Source organism: Puma concolor, chromosome D2 (genome assembly GCF_028749965.1).
Source record: "Puma concolor isolate L17-30 chromosome D2, mPumCon1.1.hap2, whole genome shotgun sequence".
NCBI classification, from domain to species: Eukaryota; Metazoa; Chordata; class Mammalia; order Carnivora; family Felidae; genus Puma; species Puma concolor.
Window position 1 is genome coordinate 5119750 of NC_141677.1, and position 22511 is coordinate 5142260.

General features: G+C 41.6%; 1 protein-coding gene across 6 annotated transcripts in view; it reads right to left on the minus strand.

The window, feature by feature from the left end:
- Positions 1 to 22511, minus strand: part of PRKG1 (protein kinase cGMP-dependent 1) — a 1267967-nt gene that overhangs the window by 144575 nt on the left and 1100881 nt on the right. For 5 of the 6 annotated variants that reach the window (XM_086679490.1, XM_086679489.1, XM_086679491.1 and 2 more), the window contains one exon: positions 725 to 790. In XM_086679490.1, the coding sequence (XP_086535616.1) occupies positions 725 to 790 (66 nt within the window). Of the gene's footprint in view, positions 1 to 724; positions 791 to 6565; positions 6797 to 22511 lie in introns of those variants that run through there. The other variant, XM_086679494.1, reaches the window with a different exon arrangement.

The following is a 22511-nucleotide window of genomic DNA, read 5'->3' on the forward strand; positions in this document are numbered from 1 at the left end:
CCAGGCCCTTGGAGAGTCTGCAATCCGACCCTTGTAGTTAACCGAAAAAGCCCTCGGGCCATGAGACTAGCAAGGCCAGAATGCAGAGAAGGAACAGGGGTAGGCATCACCCAACACACTTTTAATAACCCCAAATATATACCTCTGTCTAAAATGACGTTTTCTCCAAAGGCATCTTCCTTAAATACTTATAGAAGTCTGGGGGTGGGAACGTAGAGATAAGTAAAGCAGGCTGGAGGAACGGTCCACGTCTTAATAATTATACGAGTAACACTGTACATTCTATAATAGTGATAATGATTATCAGTACTATGAACATTTATACCAATAGCTAGCATAGTTAAGATTGTCCAAAGTAAAGAAAACAAAAAACCAAACAAACAGAAACAACACTGGGACCCACGCTTTCCTCACGCGCCCTCCTTAATCCTCACATCTTTGTGAACAGTGCATCATCGCCCGTGTATAAACCGGCCAACTGCAGTGAGGCTCCTAACGGTTACGCACCCGGCGAAAGATCTCAAGGGCAGAAGGGACAACAGGGAGTGAGAATTCCTTCCCATTCCAAGAAAAACAGGGAATGAGCATCAAATATAAAACTCATTTGAAAATGAAACAATCTAAAACAAGTGTTAATAACTCCATAAAACGATGTGTACTTCGAAGAACTGAGGTACGCCACTGACAGGTGTGTGTAGGACGCGTAATAAAGCAATGTACTCACTCTCTGTCGATGACCAGGCAGGTCACAGCCTCTGCAGCGATTACGTTGGCTGTCCTCACATCCTCCCTAGGTAAAAAAGAGAGACAGAGATTAAAGTAAAATCACTTTGGGGCGCCTGGGTGGCGCAGTCGGTTAAGCGTCCGACTTCAGCCAGGTCACGATCTCGCGGTCCGTGAGTTCGAGCCCCGCGTCGGGCTCTGGGCTGATGGCTCAGAGCCTGGAGCCTGTTTCCGATTCTGTGTCTCCCTCTCTCTCTGCCCCTCCCCCGTTCATGCTCTGTCTCTCTCTGTCCCAAAAATAAATAAACGTTGAAAAAAAAAATTAAAAAAAAAAAAAAAGTAAAATCACTTTTACTATCAAAGAGAAGGGTTCACTGCGATTAATTTCAGGAAACAAGGTAAATTACGTGTACCTCTCAGATTTATCCAGCCCTAGGGTTAAGCTTCGTTCATGTTTGAAATTTGTCCTGAGGAACCACCTTACTTTTACCATTGATCCCACAAATCCTATAGTTAATAATCCAGGAGTTATAATTTTCAGTCTTAAAGTTTCATTTTTAGAAGTGAAGCAAATTTTACATCATCATTCCCTGTGCTCTTTGGGGAATGAAGGAATTAACTGGATCGTGACAAGGACGGTAATGGACAGGGTAATTTGAATTTTGAGAGGATGGGCAGATATATTTCTGAGCATTGAGTATCTAATCCATTTGTGTATGAATTTATTACTATAACCTTGGGTACAATGGATCTGTTTTAACTATCACCTTGAGACCCTGTTTTTATGTGGCTAACCTTTTGACAACTAATAATACACAGTTATTCATCTATACCAGAAGAGTATTTGACAAATTTTAATCACTCTGATTGAAATATATATATACACACACACATATATATATACATTATATATATATATACACACACACACAATATATATATATATATATACACACACACACACACACACACACACATACAAACACACACACATACACATACACGGTTTCTTTGCAAGCATCCAATTTGTCACTTCAGGCATATCTACCAACCTCTTAAACCTTTAAAAATTTGTTCTTGTATTTCTCATCTTACTCAGAGGTCTAAGATTTTGTAAATTAACATTCACATTTCATTCTGAGCTACTAAAAATTTCATAGCATTACTGCATGGAAACATTAGGTTATACTTGAAAATGTACTCCTTTTCCTGGAAAAGTAAAATTTCTAAGTTAATATAATTAATGATAAATACAAGTTTGAAATACACTAAAGAGAACATACACAGAAATAACATAGTGTTAATAATACATTCTAAAAATCATAATCCAAACATCATAGGTCTCTAATAATAGGCTTTTCAAGTCTTGGAAACAAAGATGCACTCGCTGAATTTTTATTTTTTCAAAATACACTACATTCTCACAGATAGGTCTGAACTCAGTAAATTTTCCACTGATCTTTTGTCTTCCACTGTTGCTACACCATGCTATTAAAATTACGGTTGCTTTACAAAAACCATCAGTACTAAGTATTTGGTAAACAAGTTCCCCCTTACTAAAATTATTTTTCAGAGATATCTTGGGGCACCTGAATGGCTCAGTTGCTTAAGCATCCGACTCTTGATTTCGACTCAGGTCATGATCCCAGGGTCACGGGATCAAGCCCTGAGTCGGGCTCTGGGCTGATGGTGCAGAGCCTGCTTGGGATTCTCTCTCTCTCTCCTCTCTCTCTTTCCTTCAGAAACAAACATTAAAAAAGAAAGAAAAGAAATATCTTGAGGATACTGTTAAGCATTCATACTTCACAGAGACTTTAAAATCATTTTTCCACTTCTAAGGGAACCCACGTTGGCCTTCTGGTAGAGCTGTATTACATTTATACATTGATTTCAGAAGAAGGACTTTAATTATACTAATTTCCCATACAATGCATGACATAACACTCTTCTTGTGTGGGGAGGTGTTCTTAGATGTTTAAGTAAGTTTTCTTAATATTTTTTGCTAGATCTGGATATTTTTAAAAAAAGAATTCTGGGGTGTTTTATATCAATGCTTTCTCTTAATGAAAGCAATGTTTCTATTTCTGTTTCTCATTGGTTATTGCTATTAAAGGAAAGAAGCTATTGATGAATGTGTATTTAAAAAAATTTTTTTTACATTTATTTATTTTTGAGAGACAGAGTGTGAGTGGGTGAGGAGCAGAGAGAAAGGGAGACACGGAATCTGAAGCAGGATCCAGGCTCTGAGCTGTCAACACAGAGCCTGACATGGGGCTCGAACGCACGAACCATGAGATCACGACCTGAGCTGAAGTCAGACGCTTAACCGACTGAGCCACCCAGGCACCCTGATGATTGTATACTTTTTATCCACGTGTCATAGTAAGCTCTCTTCTGACTGTGCAACTTTTATTAGGGTCTAGACAGCTCCCAGTAGGATTCTACCAGCGTCTCCCTCACATCCCCACCCTGCAGCCAAAGCGGCCACCTTTGCTATCTGCTGAATGCTTCACGTGCCTCGGTGAGGACTCCCTCACTTGCCCTCCTGGCCTGGGAGGTGCTTCCCCAACTCCTTGACTAGCTCACCCCTGCTGACCCTTTAGATCTCGGCCCACGCATCCCTGCATCAGTGAACTAGAAGCAACCAGCCCAGGCTCCCTGTTCACCTGTGCTCATGGCCCTCCGTACCTCTCCACCCAAGCACCTGTCAGTCTGCAACTTAGACATTTATTTGTGCGGTCACTGGGTTGATGATTCTATCCCCCTCCCCCTAAACCATAGGAGGGCAGTTCCCTGGCTGGTTTTCTTCCCTGTTTTACCCAGAATGCTGGCCACGTGGGAGGTGCGTAGAAGGTATATAGTACAAGACGGCACAGCCTGGAGCCCACGGGCAGGACAGCACAGAGCCGGCTTTGGACTCGCACTGTCCTCGTTTCAGGAGACAAGCTACAAACTATGCGAAAGCCTCAAGTGTGGGAACGGTGGGAACGCTAAGCCTGCCCCCTCACTGCCGGGTATTCAATGCGATCAAGGGACATGTATCCTGATGCCCAGCCGGTGGACAGCGGCGTGTTCTTCCATGTATCTTGATTCTTCTCACCTCCTGTGCGGCCACGCTGTCCGGCATCTTACGAAACACTCCTACTCAACAGAGCGCAGCTTTTCTTTTGGCTCCGAGGGAGCAGACAATATATTTTCAACTCCATCATCGCTTTCTGAGCAGGAATTTTCAGTGAAGCGGATACCATGGGCAGAAAACCTCACTAATACACCATTAGGTCTTTCATTTATCAAGCGAATAACTTATTTCTTAGGAGACTGTTCATGATGGTATGTTGCTATACCTTGCTGCTAGTCTAAAAAAGCCAAAGAACAGAACTCCTATCATAGCTTTGTAGAAAACATATTAAATCTGAATTTTCCTAAAATATATTACCATCTTGACAATTTAGAAATTGCTCACAAAGTCCTTAAAATAGAACATATACAAAATAATGCTTTTTTTTTTTTTTAACGTTTTATTTATTTTTGAGACAGAGAGAGACAGAGCATGAACAGGGGAGGGTCAGCGAGAGGGAGACACAGAATCTGAAACAGGCTCCAGGCTCCGAGCTGTCAGCACAGAGCCCGACGCGGGGCTCGAAATCACGGACCGCGAGATCATGACCTGAGCCGAAGTCGGCCGCCCAACCGACTGAGCCACCCAGGCGACCCAATAATGCTTTCTTTTGAATGTATTCTCTACACATATTAATTTTAAAATGATTTCATCACAAATTTCCAATATTTGAAGATGTTATTATGTTTTCTGGCCTAAATTGGACATACTTTTTTAAATGAATGTAATTTTCTTGCAACAAGATAAAACACATAGACATTTTAAAATATAGATAAGAATGGGGCACCTGGGTGACTCATTCGGGTAAGTGTCCAACTTTGGCTCAGGTCATGGTATCACGGTTCATGAGTTCGAGTCCTGCGTTGGGCTCTGTGCTGACAGCTTAGAGCCTGGAGCCTGCTTCGGATTCTGTGTCTCCCTCTCTCTCTGCCCCTCCCCAACTTGCACTCTGTCTCTCTCTCTCTCAAAAATAACTAAAAATATTAAAAAATTAAATTAAATATACATGAGGGAAAGTAATTATCATCAGAAGAAACTATCAGTAGAAATTGAAAGTATTTTAAAAAGGAAAAATCTGGAAGTTATGCCCTACAATCAAGCTTAGTGCCTAGTAAAGTGACATATATCAAAACAGAGAAGTGGTGTAATATGGGGAAAAACAATATATTAAATATAAGATTATAACATTTGCTACTTATTATCTAGTATACAACAGGAACCATTTTAGTCAATTCACACAAATCTCATTTAATGCATAGAGCAGAGGGTAGGTATAGAATCTCAGATTTACACGTGAGGACAGAGGTTGGGTCACACGCCCTAAGTCAAACATAGCCAGTGAGTAGCTGCTGTGGAATCTGAACACAGATCTGGCTGGCTCGAGGGCTCACGTCTTTCCACAAAAGTCCACCGTGTATACACTCTGCTACCAGATTTGCATTCGACAATTCTCAGTGCATTCTGGCGCAAAATAACTTAGGAGCACCAAGTAGTCAGACGGTTCGTCTGTCATCATAAAAAATATATTCAGTTGTTAATAAAAACAGCATTAATAGGTTTATGGGTGCTCAGTTGCAAAGCTGATGCAATAAGCCATTTTGTTTCTCATATGGTTAGAGTTCCTCCCATCCATGGCTATGTTCTAGCCCTAATATGTCGCTTTATAATAACGTTACATTACAATAGGAAATTATCGAATGCCGACTTCATTCAATGCCGAACTCATATTGCCACTATGCTGTCATTGTATCTCTACTATTTGGGTGCTTAATGTCATTGTGCCTGCTGACGCAGGTGTCCGGAAATGCTGTCTCTGAGTACCTACAGAGCCTGCTTCTGGGAGAGGCAAAATTCTATCTGATCTAGTATCGACATAGGTTAATCTCTTATTTCAGCAGGGACAGTACGGACTTCTAATGAGAGAATATTACTCACATAAGCAGACAATACGGTGGCTTACTGTGTCTGCTAATTTCCTTTGTAGGTCTAAGCAAATATTTGCATTGAGATATGAAATATTACATACTCCTATGACGCGGAGGTCCTGAGAGCTCTATGTGGTTACTGAACTTATCTCTATCCACACACAACTGTTAGGATAGTGGCTTCGCACAGCACACCCGCCACGTTTGCAGGGGCTTCACGTAATACTGGTTTAGATGCGAGAAAGATTTTTAAAAACTGAGTTTTCCTTCATTTTTACTTTTTTGTCCGATCACGGTATTTGATAAATCCTAGCAAAAGAAGAGATGAGATTTTTAAAGTCTCACTGACACCGACCACAAGATAATTCATAACTGGGATACGTTAACATACAAGATACATATTTAAAAAACATCCACCAGACTGCCTCTGAACCCTCAGCAGCTTCTTTATAGTAAATAAATGCACACGTGTCCAGCTAAGGGTCCAGGTCTAACACGCACGTTGTCTCTGAAGATCAAACCTCACACTCATCCATTTCTGTCCCTGCGTGTTAGTTGATTTCAGCGTGTCATTTAATAAACACGTACAACTGGAGAAGTCGCTACCGGTGGGAGGTTAACGGCTATTTCACAGACTTGCTACGCATTAATGAGAAATTACAGGCAAAGCTATGCGGTTTAGTAAGTAGCGTTCTCTTTTTTAAGCATTCTTGGAGGAGCTAGAAATTCCTTTCCGTGACATCACAGAGCATGAAAAACATCCAACGTATTTGCAAACCCAGTTTTTCCGTGCACTGACTCTGATATTCTTTGCACTTCGTCACCGGAGTCTTCGTCATCACTGTATCCCAAAGTGGAGTCACTGTCAGTATCGGAATAATCCATAGCAAGGGTTTACATGGACTCGTCTCGTCCCGAAGCGAGTTTCTTCTGCCTCACGTCTGCCGGAGAGCCCTATCGTACATCGATGGCCCAGGGGAACAAACACAGAGCGTCCGAGGCCAAAGCAGGGCACGGTTCACGCAAAGGCACTGGCCCAGTAGGGGCGCTTCCTTTTCAAGCCGGGGCAATGTGACTCCTGGCAACAGAGCCCAGGCGTTCCCGCAGAGCCAGGCTCTGGAAACGGACACCACTGCAAGGGCTTGTGAGCTCACGGCAGCCCACGGCTCCCATTCTCCATCCGGGGCAGCCGCCGAGCCTCCCCGGTCCGGTGTGCCTCACGCTGGACAAAATGAACCTTTTCAGCTCAAAACTGAAGGCACGTGAGCTCACTGCCGGCAGGACGACAGACGGGAAGCAGCCACGTAAAATAAAGGTGCACTTTGAATTAGTGAACTGGACTTGCGGGATTCATAGCAAATTCAACCGGGCGTTCAACTTTGAAAGTTTGGTCCCAGAGCAGAGAAGTGGTCTTGCCCAAAAAGCTGTACCCAGCTACTCGCTGACTCTACTTCCTGTTTAGTCATCAAATTATTCCAGCACGATTTACACCTCCCACACTCTGTGAAGCGAATCAATACATGGCAAATAAGGGCACGTCTTGTAACCAAGGTTGGCACAGAGTCAGCAGCCAATCAATTTTAGCTTCCGGCGTCATAGCATCACTTGAAGGTCCTCTGGGACATCTGAGAAGCATGTGACCCGTTACACTTTCTACACACTTCCTCCCTCCGTTTCTGTAATCAATCACTCTCCGAATTCTTTCTGACACCACCTCATCCAGTTATTTTCCTGAATCCTTTACCTCAGTTCACTAACATATAGGGATTCCTCCAAAATTCTGTTTCTGGCCTTCTGTTGTGTTGCGCTGACTTCTCTCACTGGGGAAATGTCACATAATCTTATGGTATCAACTTTTGGTTTTATTTTGACTCCCAAGACTTGAGTTTAACCTTTACCCCTCTCCTCCTGGACAACTCGCTCTTGAAGCTCCATTGCCCCCTCTAATTCAGACCCCACACATTTTCTCTTAACCTCAACCACTGGGTTCTTTGGGTTCCCTATGGCATCACCATTTGAGTCAATGACGTGACCATTCTTACATTTACCCGGTCTCAGAAGATTAAACTCATTCTTCTCTCTTTCCATCACTGCATAGCTTTGGTCATACTGGCTCTCTCTCTCTCTGTCTGCCTTCTCTCTTTACCTATCCCTCCTGTCGCTTCTAGAGCTACTCCTCTATTTGGGCCATCACCATTCCCACCAGGAATGCTGATCTGGCCCCTTAACTGGCCTCTGTGCTCCAACTCTCTCTCCCACTTCCCATCTATCTCTCACTTTGTTGCACATTTTCAAATTTAAATCTGGCTGTGTCAACTCTTTGCCTGAGAACTTTCCAAGGAAACATCCAAAAAAGAAAAGTTTCTACACTGTTGTCTAGAGCTCGAAGTCCTCTGCTCTCTGACCTATCCCCTTTCTAAGCACCATACAGACTATCCTCTGTTGCATTTGCGACAACAGTTTCCTTAAAAGACACCCACTGTCATCTCCATGGCTGTGCACGTGAACGTGGCACAGCTAAGCTCCCTCGACTCCAGTTAACTGCTCACCCACGCACACGTCCACTGTCTTTCAGTAGCATTTGTAAAGGAAAAAAGTCCACGTAAGAAGTATGTCTGCCTATCGATTACAGAAACAATAATTAAAATAACAACAGAAAAGTGTGAGAGAAAAATACAAAGATAACCATGACGTCATCTGCCAGGAGACAACTAAGGTTAACACCTTGGCGAATAGCCTTCCAACACTTTCTTATTCTTCAGCATTCACATGTTACATGGGTGTAATTCTAACAGGTCGATAATTATTTTAACCAATATTTACTGAGGGCTATTACATTTTGCATGCCCGAATCTTGCAGTCTAGTGGGGACAGAAGTTAAATTAGTACACAAGCGTATAACTGAAAATGCCAGTCAAAGAGTCCGCAAGCAAAGCTATAATAAGGGAGGATCTCTTTGGAAATTCAGAGGACAGACACCCTTTCTGAGGACGTTGAACGCGAAGACCAGAATGAGGAGTTACCAAGGTGAGTCAGGAGATGTATTTTCTAGGAAACAGGTGTAACACAGGCAATATCCCAGAGGTAGGAAATGGCTTATTGTTAAGCCAAGAAGGCTGGCATTCAGGGATTGAGGAAAAGAAGTCAGGGCACAGGAGAAACCAGACAGGAAGGCAGGACCGCATTGATCAGTGTCTGTGGGCTACTCTAAGGATTTATATATATATTTTACTTTACATTTATTTTATTTTTGTAAATGTTCATTTATTTTGGCGGGGTGGGGGGGAGGGAGGGAGGAAGAGGGCACAGAGAGAGGAGGACAGAGGATCCGAAGAGGGTTCTGGGCTGACAGTAGTGAGCCCAAGGCAGGGCTTGAACGCACAAGCCATGAGAGAGATCATGACCTGAGCTGAAAAAGGATGTTCACGACTGAGCCATCCAGGTGCCCCTCTAAGGATTTATTGTTTAAAAAGAGATGGACTAAGTGAACATTTTTTTCCCTTTACCATAACGCATAAAATCTTAAAAATTAGTTGGAAATCACAAGATCAATTAAAGGCAACAGTTCCTATGCTCTGATGAAATAAAGTATCAAGGACATCAGTTTAGATGACTAATTTTACAACAGTGATGGCCTTTTCACTTTTAAAGTAGCTGTTGCTATACCTATGGATGTATTAAGACATATTATCTAAACAGAAAATATGACCCCGGCCCTTTAGAATCTTCCAACACAGAATGCAGGAGTAACGACAAAACAAATGCATAAAAATCACTAGTACCGAGAACATATACCAACTCACGGTCAACACCAGGACACTGGAATCTGAAGCAGGTTCATTTCCTGGAGCCCACCCAAGACAGTCTCTGTTTCTTATCAATAGTAGGGACTCATGACATGACCTCGAAAAGGCTGTTTTTGTAGGCAGAACAATTCCAAGCGTGATCCATAGAGTCACTCCAAAATTTATTCTTCCTGGTGACCTTGGTAGATATTTCTATTCCCTGTGTTAATTCACTTCCTGAGAGGATGCACCTCCCGTCGGATCAATACCCACGGAAGGTCACGATAAGTAAAAAGATGATGGATTTAGGAGAACTCAATTTTCACATTGTTTTTCATAAGACTTCGGCCGCATTGACAGCATACTGGATCTTTTAGGTGGCATGTGAACTTAGCATTCCTGACATGCTCCAATGACAATGAACATGGGTACTTATTAGACTGCACCAAATGAAATTGCCATTTTTGCACAGCTACTGGCAATGTCGTACGGTTCAACCTAATATATGGAATTCGTGAAAGAGGAGAAGAAGCAATTGCAGAGGAAGAAATACTGCTCTTTCTTAGTGACACGGCTGAAGTTAGTATCAATAGTCATCCACACTGTTCCCATATTCCGTATTTGAAGCTACACATACATTCTTCTGAATGCTGATGCATTTGATGGCTTTTGCTCGTCCATCTGGACATTAAAGACAGTTCTATATACATTCTTTTATGGCTAGGGTACGAAAGGACCGCTGAAGAAATTCCTGTTTTTTTTTTTGTTGTTGTTGCTGTTGCTAGAGCACAAATAGTATTTAGTCTGTACTCTGGTTTCAAGTAGTCAACGCTCTGGCAAAGTCTTACAAATTTAAAGAACATCTTCCTGGAGTGTATTTTTTGGAGAGAAGGAAGAGGTCACTCTTCTTGTTTATTCTGTTATTATTTTATGAGTTGTTTAGAAGTACAGGTTTAGATATTATGTTGCCATTGCTTTCTTAGGGGCCCATTTGGTCTGTTTCTGAATGATTTAGAGGTGTTTTAATTTGAGAGGAAAAAACAGAGAAGACAGAATTTTCCTCTATTAAAATCTTTCAATGAAGTCAACCCTGGAGTACAACCCAATAGATGTTTGTTCCTATACTCAAATCAGACACTCACTTTCCTCTTAACTCCTTGCTTCTACTTCTCTGCACTATACTTCTTAACAGTCTAGATTAAAATAAATCTGGCTGTGGCTACTTTTCAGACAGTGACACATGTGATTCTGTAATGCATCTGGCCACAGAAAGTTTGTACTTTATTTATTTAATTTATTATTTTTTTGAATGTTTATTTATTTCTGAGACAGGGAGAGACAGAGCATGAGTGGGGGAGGAGCAGAGAGCGAGGGAGACACAGAATCGGAAGCAGGCTCCAGGCTCTGAGCTGTCAGCACAGAGCCCGACGCGGGGCTTGAACCCACAGACCACGACATCATGACCTGAGCCAAAGTTGGACGCTCAACCGACTGAGCCACCCAGTGGCCCCAGAAAGTTTGTACTTTAGGAGAAGATATTAACAGACCCATTATTCCAAGTGTGCCTCACGGGTCATAAGTACTTTTAAGAAGAAAATGATCCAGGGGTGCCTGGATGGCTCAGTTGGTTGAGTGTCTGACTTCGTCTCAGTTCATGATCTCACAGTTCGTGAGTTTCGAGCCCCACATCGGGCTCTGTGCTGACAGCTCAGAGCCTGGAGCCTGCTTCCGATTCTGTGTCTCCCTCTGTCTCTGCCCCTCCCCACTCATGCTCTGTCTCTATCTCAAAAATTAATAAACATTAAAAGAAATTAAAAAAAGAATAAAATGATCCACTAGTCTTTTTTTGTGTGTTTTCTGCATTTCACACAGCTGAAAAATAATGATCCAATTTTCCCTATCTTTAAAATAGCAGAAATGGAGTGTATTTAGAATGAGGGCTAGAAATGTGGTTCTAGTAAACCCCACTGAGGCTTGCTGGAAATGAATGTTAAGTTGCTTGGTCACATATTTCAAAGGACTTCTACCTCAAGCGCCTTCAGCCTGGGAGTGCATCCTCTCCTATAAAGAATTCAAGGCAACATGTCAGGAAGAGTGTCTCTTATTTCTTGTTCCACTGCCAACTCAGCGTGTGACCTTGAGAAAGCGCCCCATTCTCGGTGTCATTTTTCACGTAGGAAATGGTGGCTGAAATTAGTGCTCTGTTCTCCTCTGTAATTAGTTTTACCAATGTGGACACTTTTCAAAAATTCTAATTATCATGGTTTTCAATGCTCCTGAGATGATTCATCTTGAATCCAAGGATATTTCTCTAGACAGAAAAAGATCTGCTAAGCCTGTAATTGTGATCTACTATTTGAATATGTCAGTGACAAATCATGGCAGAGATTTTCATGTGAGCAGTATTTATTTGTAATTGGAAATGTATTTTCACATAGAAATTAGACATGTTCACGTGAAATAAGATACTCAAAATCAGAAGTCAAGAAAAGTATAATAACATGTTTATAAAACCGTATTTTGATAATTAAAAATTAAAATGGAGATTTTAGGGGTACCTGGGTGGTTCAGTCAGTTAAGTGTCTGACTCTTGATTTCGGCTCAGGTCATGATCTCAGGTTTCATGAGTTCAAGCCCCTTGTCAGGCTGTGTGCTGACGGAGCAGAGCCTGCTTGGGATTCTACTCCCCACCCCCTTGCCGTCTCTCTCCCTCTGTCTCTGCCCTTCCCCAGCTTGCACTCTCTCTCTAAATAAATACATAAACATGACCCGTGTCGGCTCTGTGCTGACAGTGTGGAGTCTGCTTGAGATTCTCTCTCTCTCTCTCTCTCTCTCTCTCTTGCTCTCTCGCTCTCTCTCTCTTCCCCTTCCCCACTTGCTCTCTATCTCTCAGAGTAAATAAAAATAAACTTAAAAAACAAAATAAAATTGAAATTTTAATTGGGCTCTTTCAAAGAAAATAATATCTAGAATTTTATTTTATTATTAATTATCATTATTATTAGAATTTTTAAATACAGTTAAAATATAAAAAAGATTCTTTCCTTTTTGGTTCTTGCTTCTCACATATTTCCTATTTTGCATTGTTAGAATAAAGAGCTTGCTTTCTAAACAATATTCTTCAGTGATTTTAGAAGCCCGGTCATCTAATATGCTATAATTTTATCCAAAGTGAAGATTAACTTTGAATCACAGATAAACAGAAGAAACAACTTAATTGGTAAAGAAAGGAAATTCATGGCTATGTCTACACAATACCAATTTAAACAAAAAAAAAATGCTAAAGTGAAACCACTACATACAAGGAAAAGTGTTGGTGTTGGTCAGGAAAAGCAAGCAGGATATTAGATCTCTTGAATAAATCAATTTTACCAAGAATTTTAATAGATTATACTTGTACTGTCTGCCCAGCTATTGTAATTTAAGCTATATGTATGATTTTAAATTGTTTTAAAATATTATATAGTTTAAATAATTGAGACCTAATTGCTTTAATATGTAAAGAGTTTGTATAAGTCAATAAGGATATAAAAATGACACCTCAATTCGACAATGAGCAAATTTTATGGACACTTCATAGCCAAGTATGAAAACACAAAACACAGGAAAGAATTTCAAAGGCCTATGAATGCTAGTGGTAAAAATATCACCTAGTGTAATCTGTTTTGTAGATAATTCAGCACTATTTATTAATTTTTTTCTTGTAGTTATTTGCCTCACACAGGCACTCACGTTTTGGAGAAATAATGATGTTAAATATTACTATAGTATTGGAATAACAATGTTGGAAATAACCTAAATATCCATCTATGTGAGATTGATTAAATAAAACTGTCTACAACAATTCAAGGGGATATTTTAAAAAGAAATCGTTGGGGCGCCTGGGTGGCGCAGTCGGTTAAGCGTCCGACTTCAGCCAGGTCACGATCTCGCGGTCCGTGAGTTTGAGCCCCGCGTCGGGCTCTGGGCTGATGGCTCAGAGCCTGGAGCCTGTTTCCGATTCTGTGTCTCCCTCTCTCTCTGCCCCTCGCCCATTCATGCTCTGTATCTCTCTGTCCCAAAAATAAACAAACGTTGAAAAAAAAATTAAAAAAAAAAAAAAGAAATCGTTAAAATAACTGGAGAAGATATATATGTAAATGATCTCTAGGATGTCTTAAGTGAAAGAAACGTGGAGTGTATATGTTCTCATTGTGTAAAATACACACACACACACACACACACACACACACACACACAAATAAGCATACATTAAAATCATGGGTTATTTCAGGATGCGTTAGGAAAAGTAATTACATTCAGGGAAGAGGGTGTGATTAGAGGATAGAAGCAGGAGGGAAAATTACTTTGGTAGCTTTTGAGTTTTCTATTATGTACTTGAGTTACCTGTCATAAAATCAATGTTTTTTAAAAAGAAACACATGTAATAGAAATTGACTCTTGCAAGCACACTTCTGGATAGAGAGGCTGGTGAGGTCTTACTCTCCTCAAAGACTTTGTCTGTGTTGACTGCATGGTTAGCTGCTGTCCATTCCTGCGTCACCCCTCGACCCGCGCCCCCGCTCCCCCATCCCCAGTGAGCAGCAGTCTTAGGGCTAGTTTATGCTGGCCTAGTTTGAGCACACTGGAGAGATACTAGCTTAGCAGGTGAAGCTGTCAAAACGTTTGACACAGTATCTTCCAGTGTCATTTACAGCACTGCCTTTTGCCCGGCTTTCACTGGCAGCAATTATATAGGAACTAGATGACAAACTAAGGAAGGTATTTTTTCAGCAGGGACATCTGCGTCTTAACACCCTTAACCCCCCCCTTAGGGCGGCATTTTGGATCTCTTGACACGTTAAGCTACCAGCTATATGTGTATGTATGCAGACAGTTCGTATGGAGATCCATGTATGTATGTAATGACCCCTATATTCAATATTTCTTTGAAATTAAATTTTTAATATTCCTACAAATGGAAGATAAATTTTTTCTCCGTAATGATTTTTCATGATATAATCACACAAGTTGCCTTAAACATGTTTATACAGCCCATGGACAATCTTTGCATTAAGACAGGAGAACATGCTAATTAGAAGAGCAGAATCTCAAAGTTACTTCACCTTGGTTCAAGTACCAGATGTCCACTAATTAGCTGTGTAATCTAAAATAAGAACTTATGGGGGCGTCTGGGTGGCTCAGTCGATTGAATGTCTGACTTCGGCTCAGGTCATGATTTCGCAGTTTGTGAGTTCGAGCCCCGCGTCAGGCTCTGTGCTGACAGCTCAGAGTCTGAAGCCTGCTTCGGATTCTGTCCCCCTCTCTCTCTGCCCCATCCCCTGCTCATGCTCTGTCTCTGTCAAAAATAAATAAACGTTAAAAAAAAAGATCAGAGTGGAAATAAATGAAATAGATATTAAAAAAAAACAATAATAAAAAGTTCAATAAAACCAAGAGCTGATTCTTTGAAAAGATAAAGTGGATAAACCTTAAGGTTCATCAAGAGAAAAAAAAAAGAGAGCCCAAATAAAATCAAAAAGGGAAGAGAAGCAACAAGTGACACAATAGAAATACAAAAGATTGTAAGACAGTACTATGAAAACTTATGTGCCAGTTGGAAAACCTAGAAGAAATATATCTCAATATATCAGTAGCATTTTTCACAGAGGTAGAATGAATAATCCTAAAGCTTGTTTGGAAACACAAAAAAAGCCCAAATAGCCAAAGTAATCTTGAGAAAGGAAAACAAACCTGGCAGTAACACAATCCCAGACCTCAAGATACACTAGAAATCTATAATCATCAAAACAGAATGGCACTGGTATGAAAAGAGACATATACATCAATGGGATAGATGAGAGAACTCAGAAATAACCCCCCATTTATATGGTCAGTTAATCTATGACCAAGGAGGCAAGAATAACCAATGGGGAAAAACAATGGTCTCTTCTACAAACGCTGTTGAGAAAACTGGACAGCAATATGCACAAGAATGAAACTAGACCACTTTCTTACACCATACACAAACATAAACTCAAAATGGATTAGAGACCGGAATGTGGGACCTGAAACCATAAAACTCCTAAAAGAACAGATAGGCAGTAATCTCTTGGACATTGATCTTAGCAGTATATTTATGGATATGTGTCCTGAGGCAAGGGAAGCAAAAGCAAAAACAATAAACTATTGGGACTACAACAAAATTAAAAAAAAAAAAAAACTTTTGCACAGTGAAGGAAACAACAAAAGACAACCTGGCGAAGGGGAGAAAATATTTGCAAATGACGTATTTGATAAGGGATTAATATCTAAAATATATAAAGAACTTACATAGACAGCTCAATACCACAAAAAACCCCAAACAATCCAGTTAAAAAAATGGGCAGAGGGCCTGAACAGACATTTTTCCAAAGATGACATCCAGATGGCTAGCAGACGCTTGAAAAGATGTTCAACATCACTCATCATCACGGAAATGTCATGAGATATCACCTTATACCAGTCAGAACAGCTGGTACCAAAAAGACAAGAAGCAGCAAGTGTTGGCAAGGATGTGGAGAAAAAGAAACAGTTGAGCACTGCTGGTGAGACTGTACATTGGTGTAGCCACTGTGGAAAACATTAGGGAGGCTTCTTGAAACATTAAAAATACAGTACGATCTAATAATTTCACTATCGGGTTACCCAAAGAAAATGAAAACACTAATTTGAAAGGATATATGCATCCCTGTGTTTACTGTAGCATTATTTACAATAGCCAAGGTAGGGAAGCCGACCAAGTGTCCATCAACTGATGAGTGGATAAAGATGTGGTGTACGTATACAGTGGAATATTACTCAATCATAAAAAAGAATGAGATCTTGCCATTTGCACCAACATGGACGGATCTAGAAGGTATCACGCTGAGTGAAATTAGTCAGAGAAAGACAAACACCATAGGGTTCACTTATATGTGGAATCTAAAACAAAACAAAACACAACACAACAAAGCAGAAAAAGTTCCATAAACTCAGAGAACAAATGAGGGGTTGACCAAAGGTCTTGGGACTTGGGGGAGGGGCAAAATGGGGGAATGCAGTCAATGGGACTGTGACACTGGTGCACAGGGACAGGTGGTAGTTACACTTGTGATGAGTGCAGCCTAACGTACAAATGTGTCCTATCACTATGTCGTACACCTGAAACTTACATAACATCGTGTGTCAACTATACTTCCATTAAAAAAGAAACATTGGTGTCTTAGGGCACCTGGGTGGCTCAATCAGTTGAGTGTCCAACTCTTAGTTTTGGCTTGAATCATGGTCTTGGGGTTTCCAAGTTTCAGCCCTGTGTCTGGCTCTGTGCTGATAGCATGGAGCTTGCTTTGGATTCTCTCTCTCCCTCCCTCTCTCTCTCTCTCTCTCTCTCTCTCTTCCCTTCCCCTGCTTGTGTGTGTTTTTTTCTCTCTCTCAAAATAAATAAATAAACGTAAACTCAAATGGTGTCTTGTATTTTATCTGGCAACCATGAACAAAGTTTCTGAATGTAGACTCTGACCAACATGCCGTCTCAGGTCGGGTTTATAAATGAGTAAAGAGGGGCGCCTGGGTGGCTTGGTCGGTGAAGCATCCGACTTTGGCTCAGGTCACGATCTCACGGTCTGTGAGTTCGAGCCCCACGTCGGGCTCTGTGCTGACAGCTCAGAGCCTGGAGCCTGTTTCGGATTCTGTGTCTCCCTCTCTCTCTGCCCCTTCCCTGCTCATGCTCTGTCTCTCTCTGTCTCAAAAATAAATAAACGTTAAAAAAATTTTAATAAAAAAATAAATGAGTAAAGAACAGGGGCACCTGGGTGGCTCAGTTGGTTGGGTGTTGACTAAGGCTCAGGTCAGGGTCTCACCCTCGGTGAGTTCGAGCCCTGCATCAGGCTCTCTGCTGACAGCTTGCAGCCTGGAGTCTGCTTCAGATTCTGTGTCTCCTTCTCTCTCTGCCCCCTTCCCACTCACACTCTGTCTCTCTCAATAATAATAATAAAAAAAATATATATATTAAAAAAAATTTAAAAATGAGTAAAGAACACAATTCCTGTCCTCCAAAAGGTAACAATCCAGTAAGACAGGTGACATCAGGGTGTCCAAGGGGGTCAGAGGTGTGAACAGAGTGACTTAGACTCACATAAGAAGGTCCCAACCCTGACCAGGAGACAGAGGACGGCAGGGCATGGATTTATCACTGGGGAGGATCAGGAGAGCTAAGGGAAGAGGTGAAATCTCAGACAAGAACCGATGCCCATCTAGAAATTTGTCAGCTGAGAAAGGGAGGTGGCGTTATCCCTTGTGACAGCATGAGTACGTCTTGTGTATACGGGACAGCAAGTAACTCTTAGGGGCTGAAACCCTGGGAGCAAAAAGCGGAAGAAAGCAGAATGAGGCTAACACAGTTGGGACCAGAGAAGTTACAAATGGCTGCATACCGACTATGCAGATATATATTTTTTTTTTTTTCAACGTTTTATTTATTTTTGGGACAGAGAGAGACAGAGCATGAACGGGGGAGGGGCAGAGAGAGAGGGAGACACAGAGTCGGAAACAGGCTCCAGGCTCTGAGCCATCAGCCCAGAGCCTGATGCGGGGCTCGAACTCACGGACCGCGAGATCGTGACCTGGCTGAAGTCGGACGCTTAACCGACTGCGCCACCCAGGCGCCCCTCAGATATATTTTTAAATGCAGCAGATTGTTTTACCACGTCTTTGAACCTCTGTAAGATCTCTGAAAGGGAGGAAAAATTTGGACAAGCAGGAGAAACTGTGTGCTCTCCAGTTTTCTGGGTTTCTTGCCTTTTTTCCTGTTAGAGACTAAAGGGAATTTAACCCTTCTTGGATAATTGTAAGAAGCAAAGTATTTAGTGTTAATGGTGACAGAGGACCATCACGAAATCTTTCCTGATTTGTAACCTACCCATTACGCTCCTTATTTCTCCTACTCATTACGCCCGTGATATATGAGTTTGCATGACAGCAAATGACAGACACAGGATGTTCGGACAACTCTTCTTTGGTTGTCTTTTGTGTTCTGAGTTCTGCCGAACGGACGGTCTCTGCTGTATATTTCACCCACTAGGTTCCATTCAGAGCCACTGCTCTATCAATGCTGAGGCACTGGAACACTTAAGCACTGTCCTTACCATGAGTAAACTATCCTTAACTGAGCACCTGTTATGTTAGGGGCACTGGGAAGGCGGACAGCAAGAACCATGAATTGTTAACTGAATTTAGAGCTCAGGATCCTGAAGCACATATGGTATGAGAGTAGGGCTGTAAGTGAAATTTCTTAATAATACCATCACATGGGGGCAGGAGACTATGCCACTGGGCCCACACCAGCCAGCAGCCCGTTTGCACAGTTCTCAAAGTGTGAATGGTTTTTACGTTAATTGAAGGGATGTTGTAAAAAAAGAGCAATAAAACAAGTAACAGGCGACAGAGCACATACGTGACATCCAAAGCCTCGGATAGGTGCTACCTGGTTCTTTACAGAAAACGTTTGCCTTCAGGGAAGTTCAGGGAACTGCTTGAAATCATACAGTTAACAAGTGACAGATCTGAATTTTAAATTAGATCTATCTGTTCCCAATGCCCATGTACCTTCCACTGATCGTGCTATCTTCCTGCCCTTGGAAAGGTCTATTCTTTCCTGTTCCGAGGCTGTGGTCAAGAGTGTTATTCTGCAGGCTGTAATTGCCTTGACCTTCCTAAGGGGGTGACAGCATACACATGAATTCTCTTTTACCCAATCCCCTGTCCAGTGCTGTATAAAAAACACTGCCTCGGCATTCTCTTCCACTCTTGTGATTTTATACATTTACCTCCCGAGGGCAGACAATCTAATCAGGCCCAAATGCTTAATTAATGTTTTCTCAGCAGTAACAAAAATGGAATCTATGCAGCCATTAATTACTTAGTGATTCAACAATACCTCTTTTGCAGACTCTGACTACACCTAAAATGGCTCAAAAGAAAATGCTCAATGAATGCAATCGATACTTTCATAAAGCGTCATACCATTTGATAGAGTTTTAAAGATCACACAGCAAACAACCTGCTAATTAAATCATGTCTTAATGGAGCTTTAATAATCTTAATTAAGGTATCTGGTGGTCTCAATTATTTGTAGCTACAACACGAGGCTCGCAACCATCAGTTGGTACATTCGGTCTTAATCACAAAATTGAAAAATCTATTTTATCTCACTACAAGACGGTCATCACCACCTAGTCTTTCGATCCATAGAGCAGAACACAGTGAATTATCATTCCACGAGGCGAATGCTGTATTTTCTTTTTCTGCCTCCAAGATTATGGGCTGAGATCCTCTACGAATAAAGCAGCCAAATCGTTCCTAATTTGAAGTGCATTTAAAGGATTAGTTTTATTCTCTTTCTCTTCCTTCCTCCTTCCTTCCACCCCCTCCCTCCCTCCCATCCATCCATCCATCCATCCATCCATCCATCCATCCATCAGATTACTGTGTCTACAATGTTTAAGAAACTATCTTCCTTACTATGACAGATACAGGGATGTATAAGGTAGGGTCCTGAAAAAATTGAGAGTTTAATAAAGGCAAATGTGAGATGTTAGAGACAAATCTGTATTTCACACTAATGACAGAATAGCAACCAGGCAAATAATTGTATTTAACAATAAATAACAGTTGCCCAGTGGTCACCATACGCCAGTTTCTGTAACAGGGGTTTACACTTTCAAAATTACTTCATCTTCTTAGACCGTGATTTCATTACTAGTCTACTTCTCTGGTTTGCCAGACGAAGAAACTGAGGTAAACAGAGATGGGGCGATTTTCCCAAGGCCATCAAGCCGCTGAGGGGTAGAGCAGAGATTCAAATTCAGGTACCACATTCACTATTTCTCATGCCACAAATGATCGCATTTGATCGTCACAAAAATCTTATAACAGATACATTTTTAGAACGTCTACCCAGATCACCATAATCACGGATTCGGTAATAATATCCTTCACTCCAAGCCCACCCAGGGAAACCTCTGATCACCCTTTTCCTTGCCACTAAGCTCCTGTGGCATCTGTGCTTGGACACAGCTTCTTGGAGTTCAGTGCTGAGGGCCAGGGGTCAGTGACCAGACTGACCAGTCAGATTCTGTCCAGAGGGAACTAGGAATCAAGAACCCATTACCCCAGGACAAGTGGGAGCTCCAGCTGGGCAGTCTCTACCAAGTGGATAGAAAGGCCAGAGTAAACAGGGGCAGCAAGAAAGATGGAGAGATGGAAAGAGGAAAACTGACAGAAGGAGAATCTTACTTCATTTTTACATTTTTAGAAAAAAAAATTAATGTTTATTTATTTTTGAGAGAGACAGAGTACAAGTAGGGAAGGACCAGAGAGAGAGGGAGACATAGAATCTGAGGCAGGCTCCAGGCTCTGAGCTGTCAGCACTGAGCCCGATGTGGGGCTTGACCCCACAAACCATGAGATCATGACCTGAGCCGAAGTTGGACACTTAACCAACTGAGCCACCCGGGCGCCCCTATTTTCTTTTTAATATTTATTTTCTGAGAGAGAGATAGACAGAGAGCATGAACTACGGAAGGGCAGAGCGAGAGAGGGAGACACAGAATCTGAAGCAGATTCTAGGCTCTGTGTTGTCAGCACAGAGCCCAACGTGGGCCTTGAACTCACAAACCACAAGATAATGACCCAAGCCCAAGTCGGATGCTTAACTGACTGAGCCACCCAAGCGCCCCTTATCTTACTTGTTTTGAATGCATTTCTTGGATGTTCATTATAATTTTTGAGAGGTACAAGGAACCTTGGGTCAAAAGAGCTAATTATCTATCCAGTGGGTTTCTTTAGGTAAGCCGGACTTTGCTACTTATAATTAAAAAGAGTATTATGCACAGGATACTAAACGGAGTTGCCATCTCCATTTTTCATCGGGGGGGGGGGGGCATTTGAAGTTGTAGGACCTTATGTGAGAAGCACAAAAAATAATTATAATACAAGGGGAGCAATTTCAAATCCCACAAACTATGTACATGAAGGGAAGAGATTTGGAAGGAAAAAAAGTAGACTGCATGCAGGTAGAAATTTTAGGAATGACTACGCAAAAAAGGACTTGTCAGGTCCACAATTTGTTTTCGTAGAGACAGAAGAAACTGTGTTCTAAATAGAGGGAACGGCATGGAAGGCGCAGTGTGTTGAGAAGTCAGCTTTGCTGAAAACTAGTTGGATTTGAGGGCATATGGAAGATTCATCCAGAAAGGCAGGCTGGGGCTACACTGTAGCAGAGAAAACTAGGCTGTGACATTCATACGTTTTAATTATTTACCTAAGGGCAGGCAAGGGACGTGAACCTAAGATTTAAGAAGATCCTGACAACGTCACGCAGTGTATAAGAAGAAACAAGATATGGAAAGACAGCTCAGGAGTTCATTTGGAAGACAAGAGTCTGAAGAAGTAACTCTACAAGATCCATAATGTTGCTATTGGGCAGGTAAATAGTCTCTCTCAATAAAACTCCCCATCCACATCCCTCCCCAAAAGTTAAAAAGAACCACACTCAAACACACACACACACACACACACACACACACACACACACACACACACACACAGCATAAAATAATATGGATAATCAGAAAGGTATATGGACCACCAACACCACCTACGTTGAAACAACTCATATTCTACCGTGTCCTAGATTATTCCCTGGAGTACTTATGGCCTTAGTTTTCTCATCCATAAAATGTGTCTCTAGGCAGAGGGCAGGAGAAAAGGGCAGAGAACCCAGATAAGTATAATACAATATAATTGTAAGTAAAAATTAATACGCTATGGGATGTCCAGAAGACAGAGAATGGCCATCTTGGTGGGAGCACTGTAGGCGTGGACTTCCTAGAAGAAATCGTGGAGGGGCTGAGTGAGGGAGAAACAAAGTAAGAGGTGGGACGGAGTAGAGTCGGGGGAGAA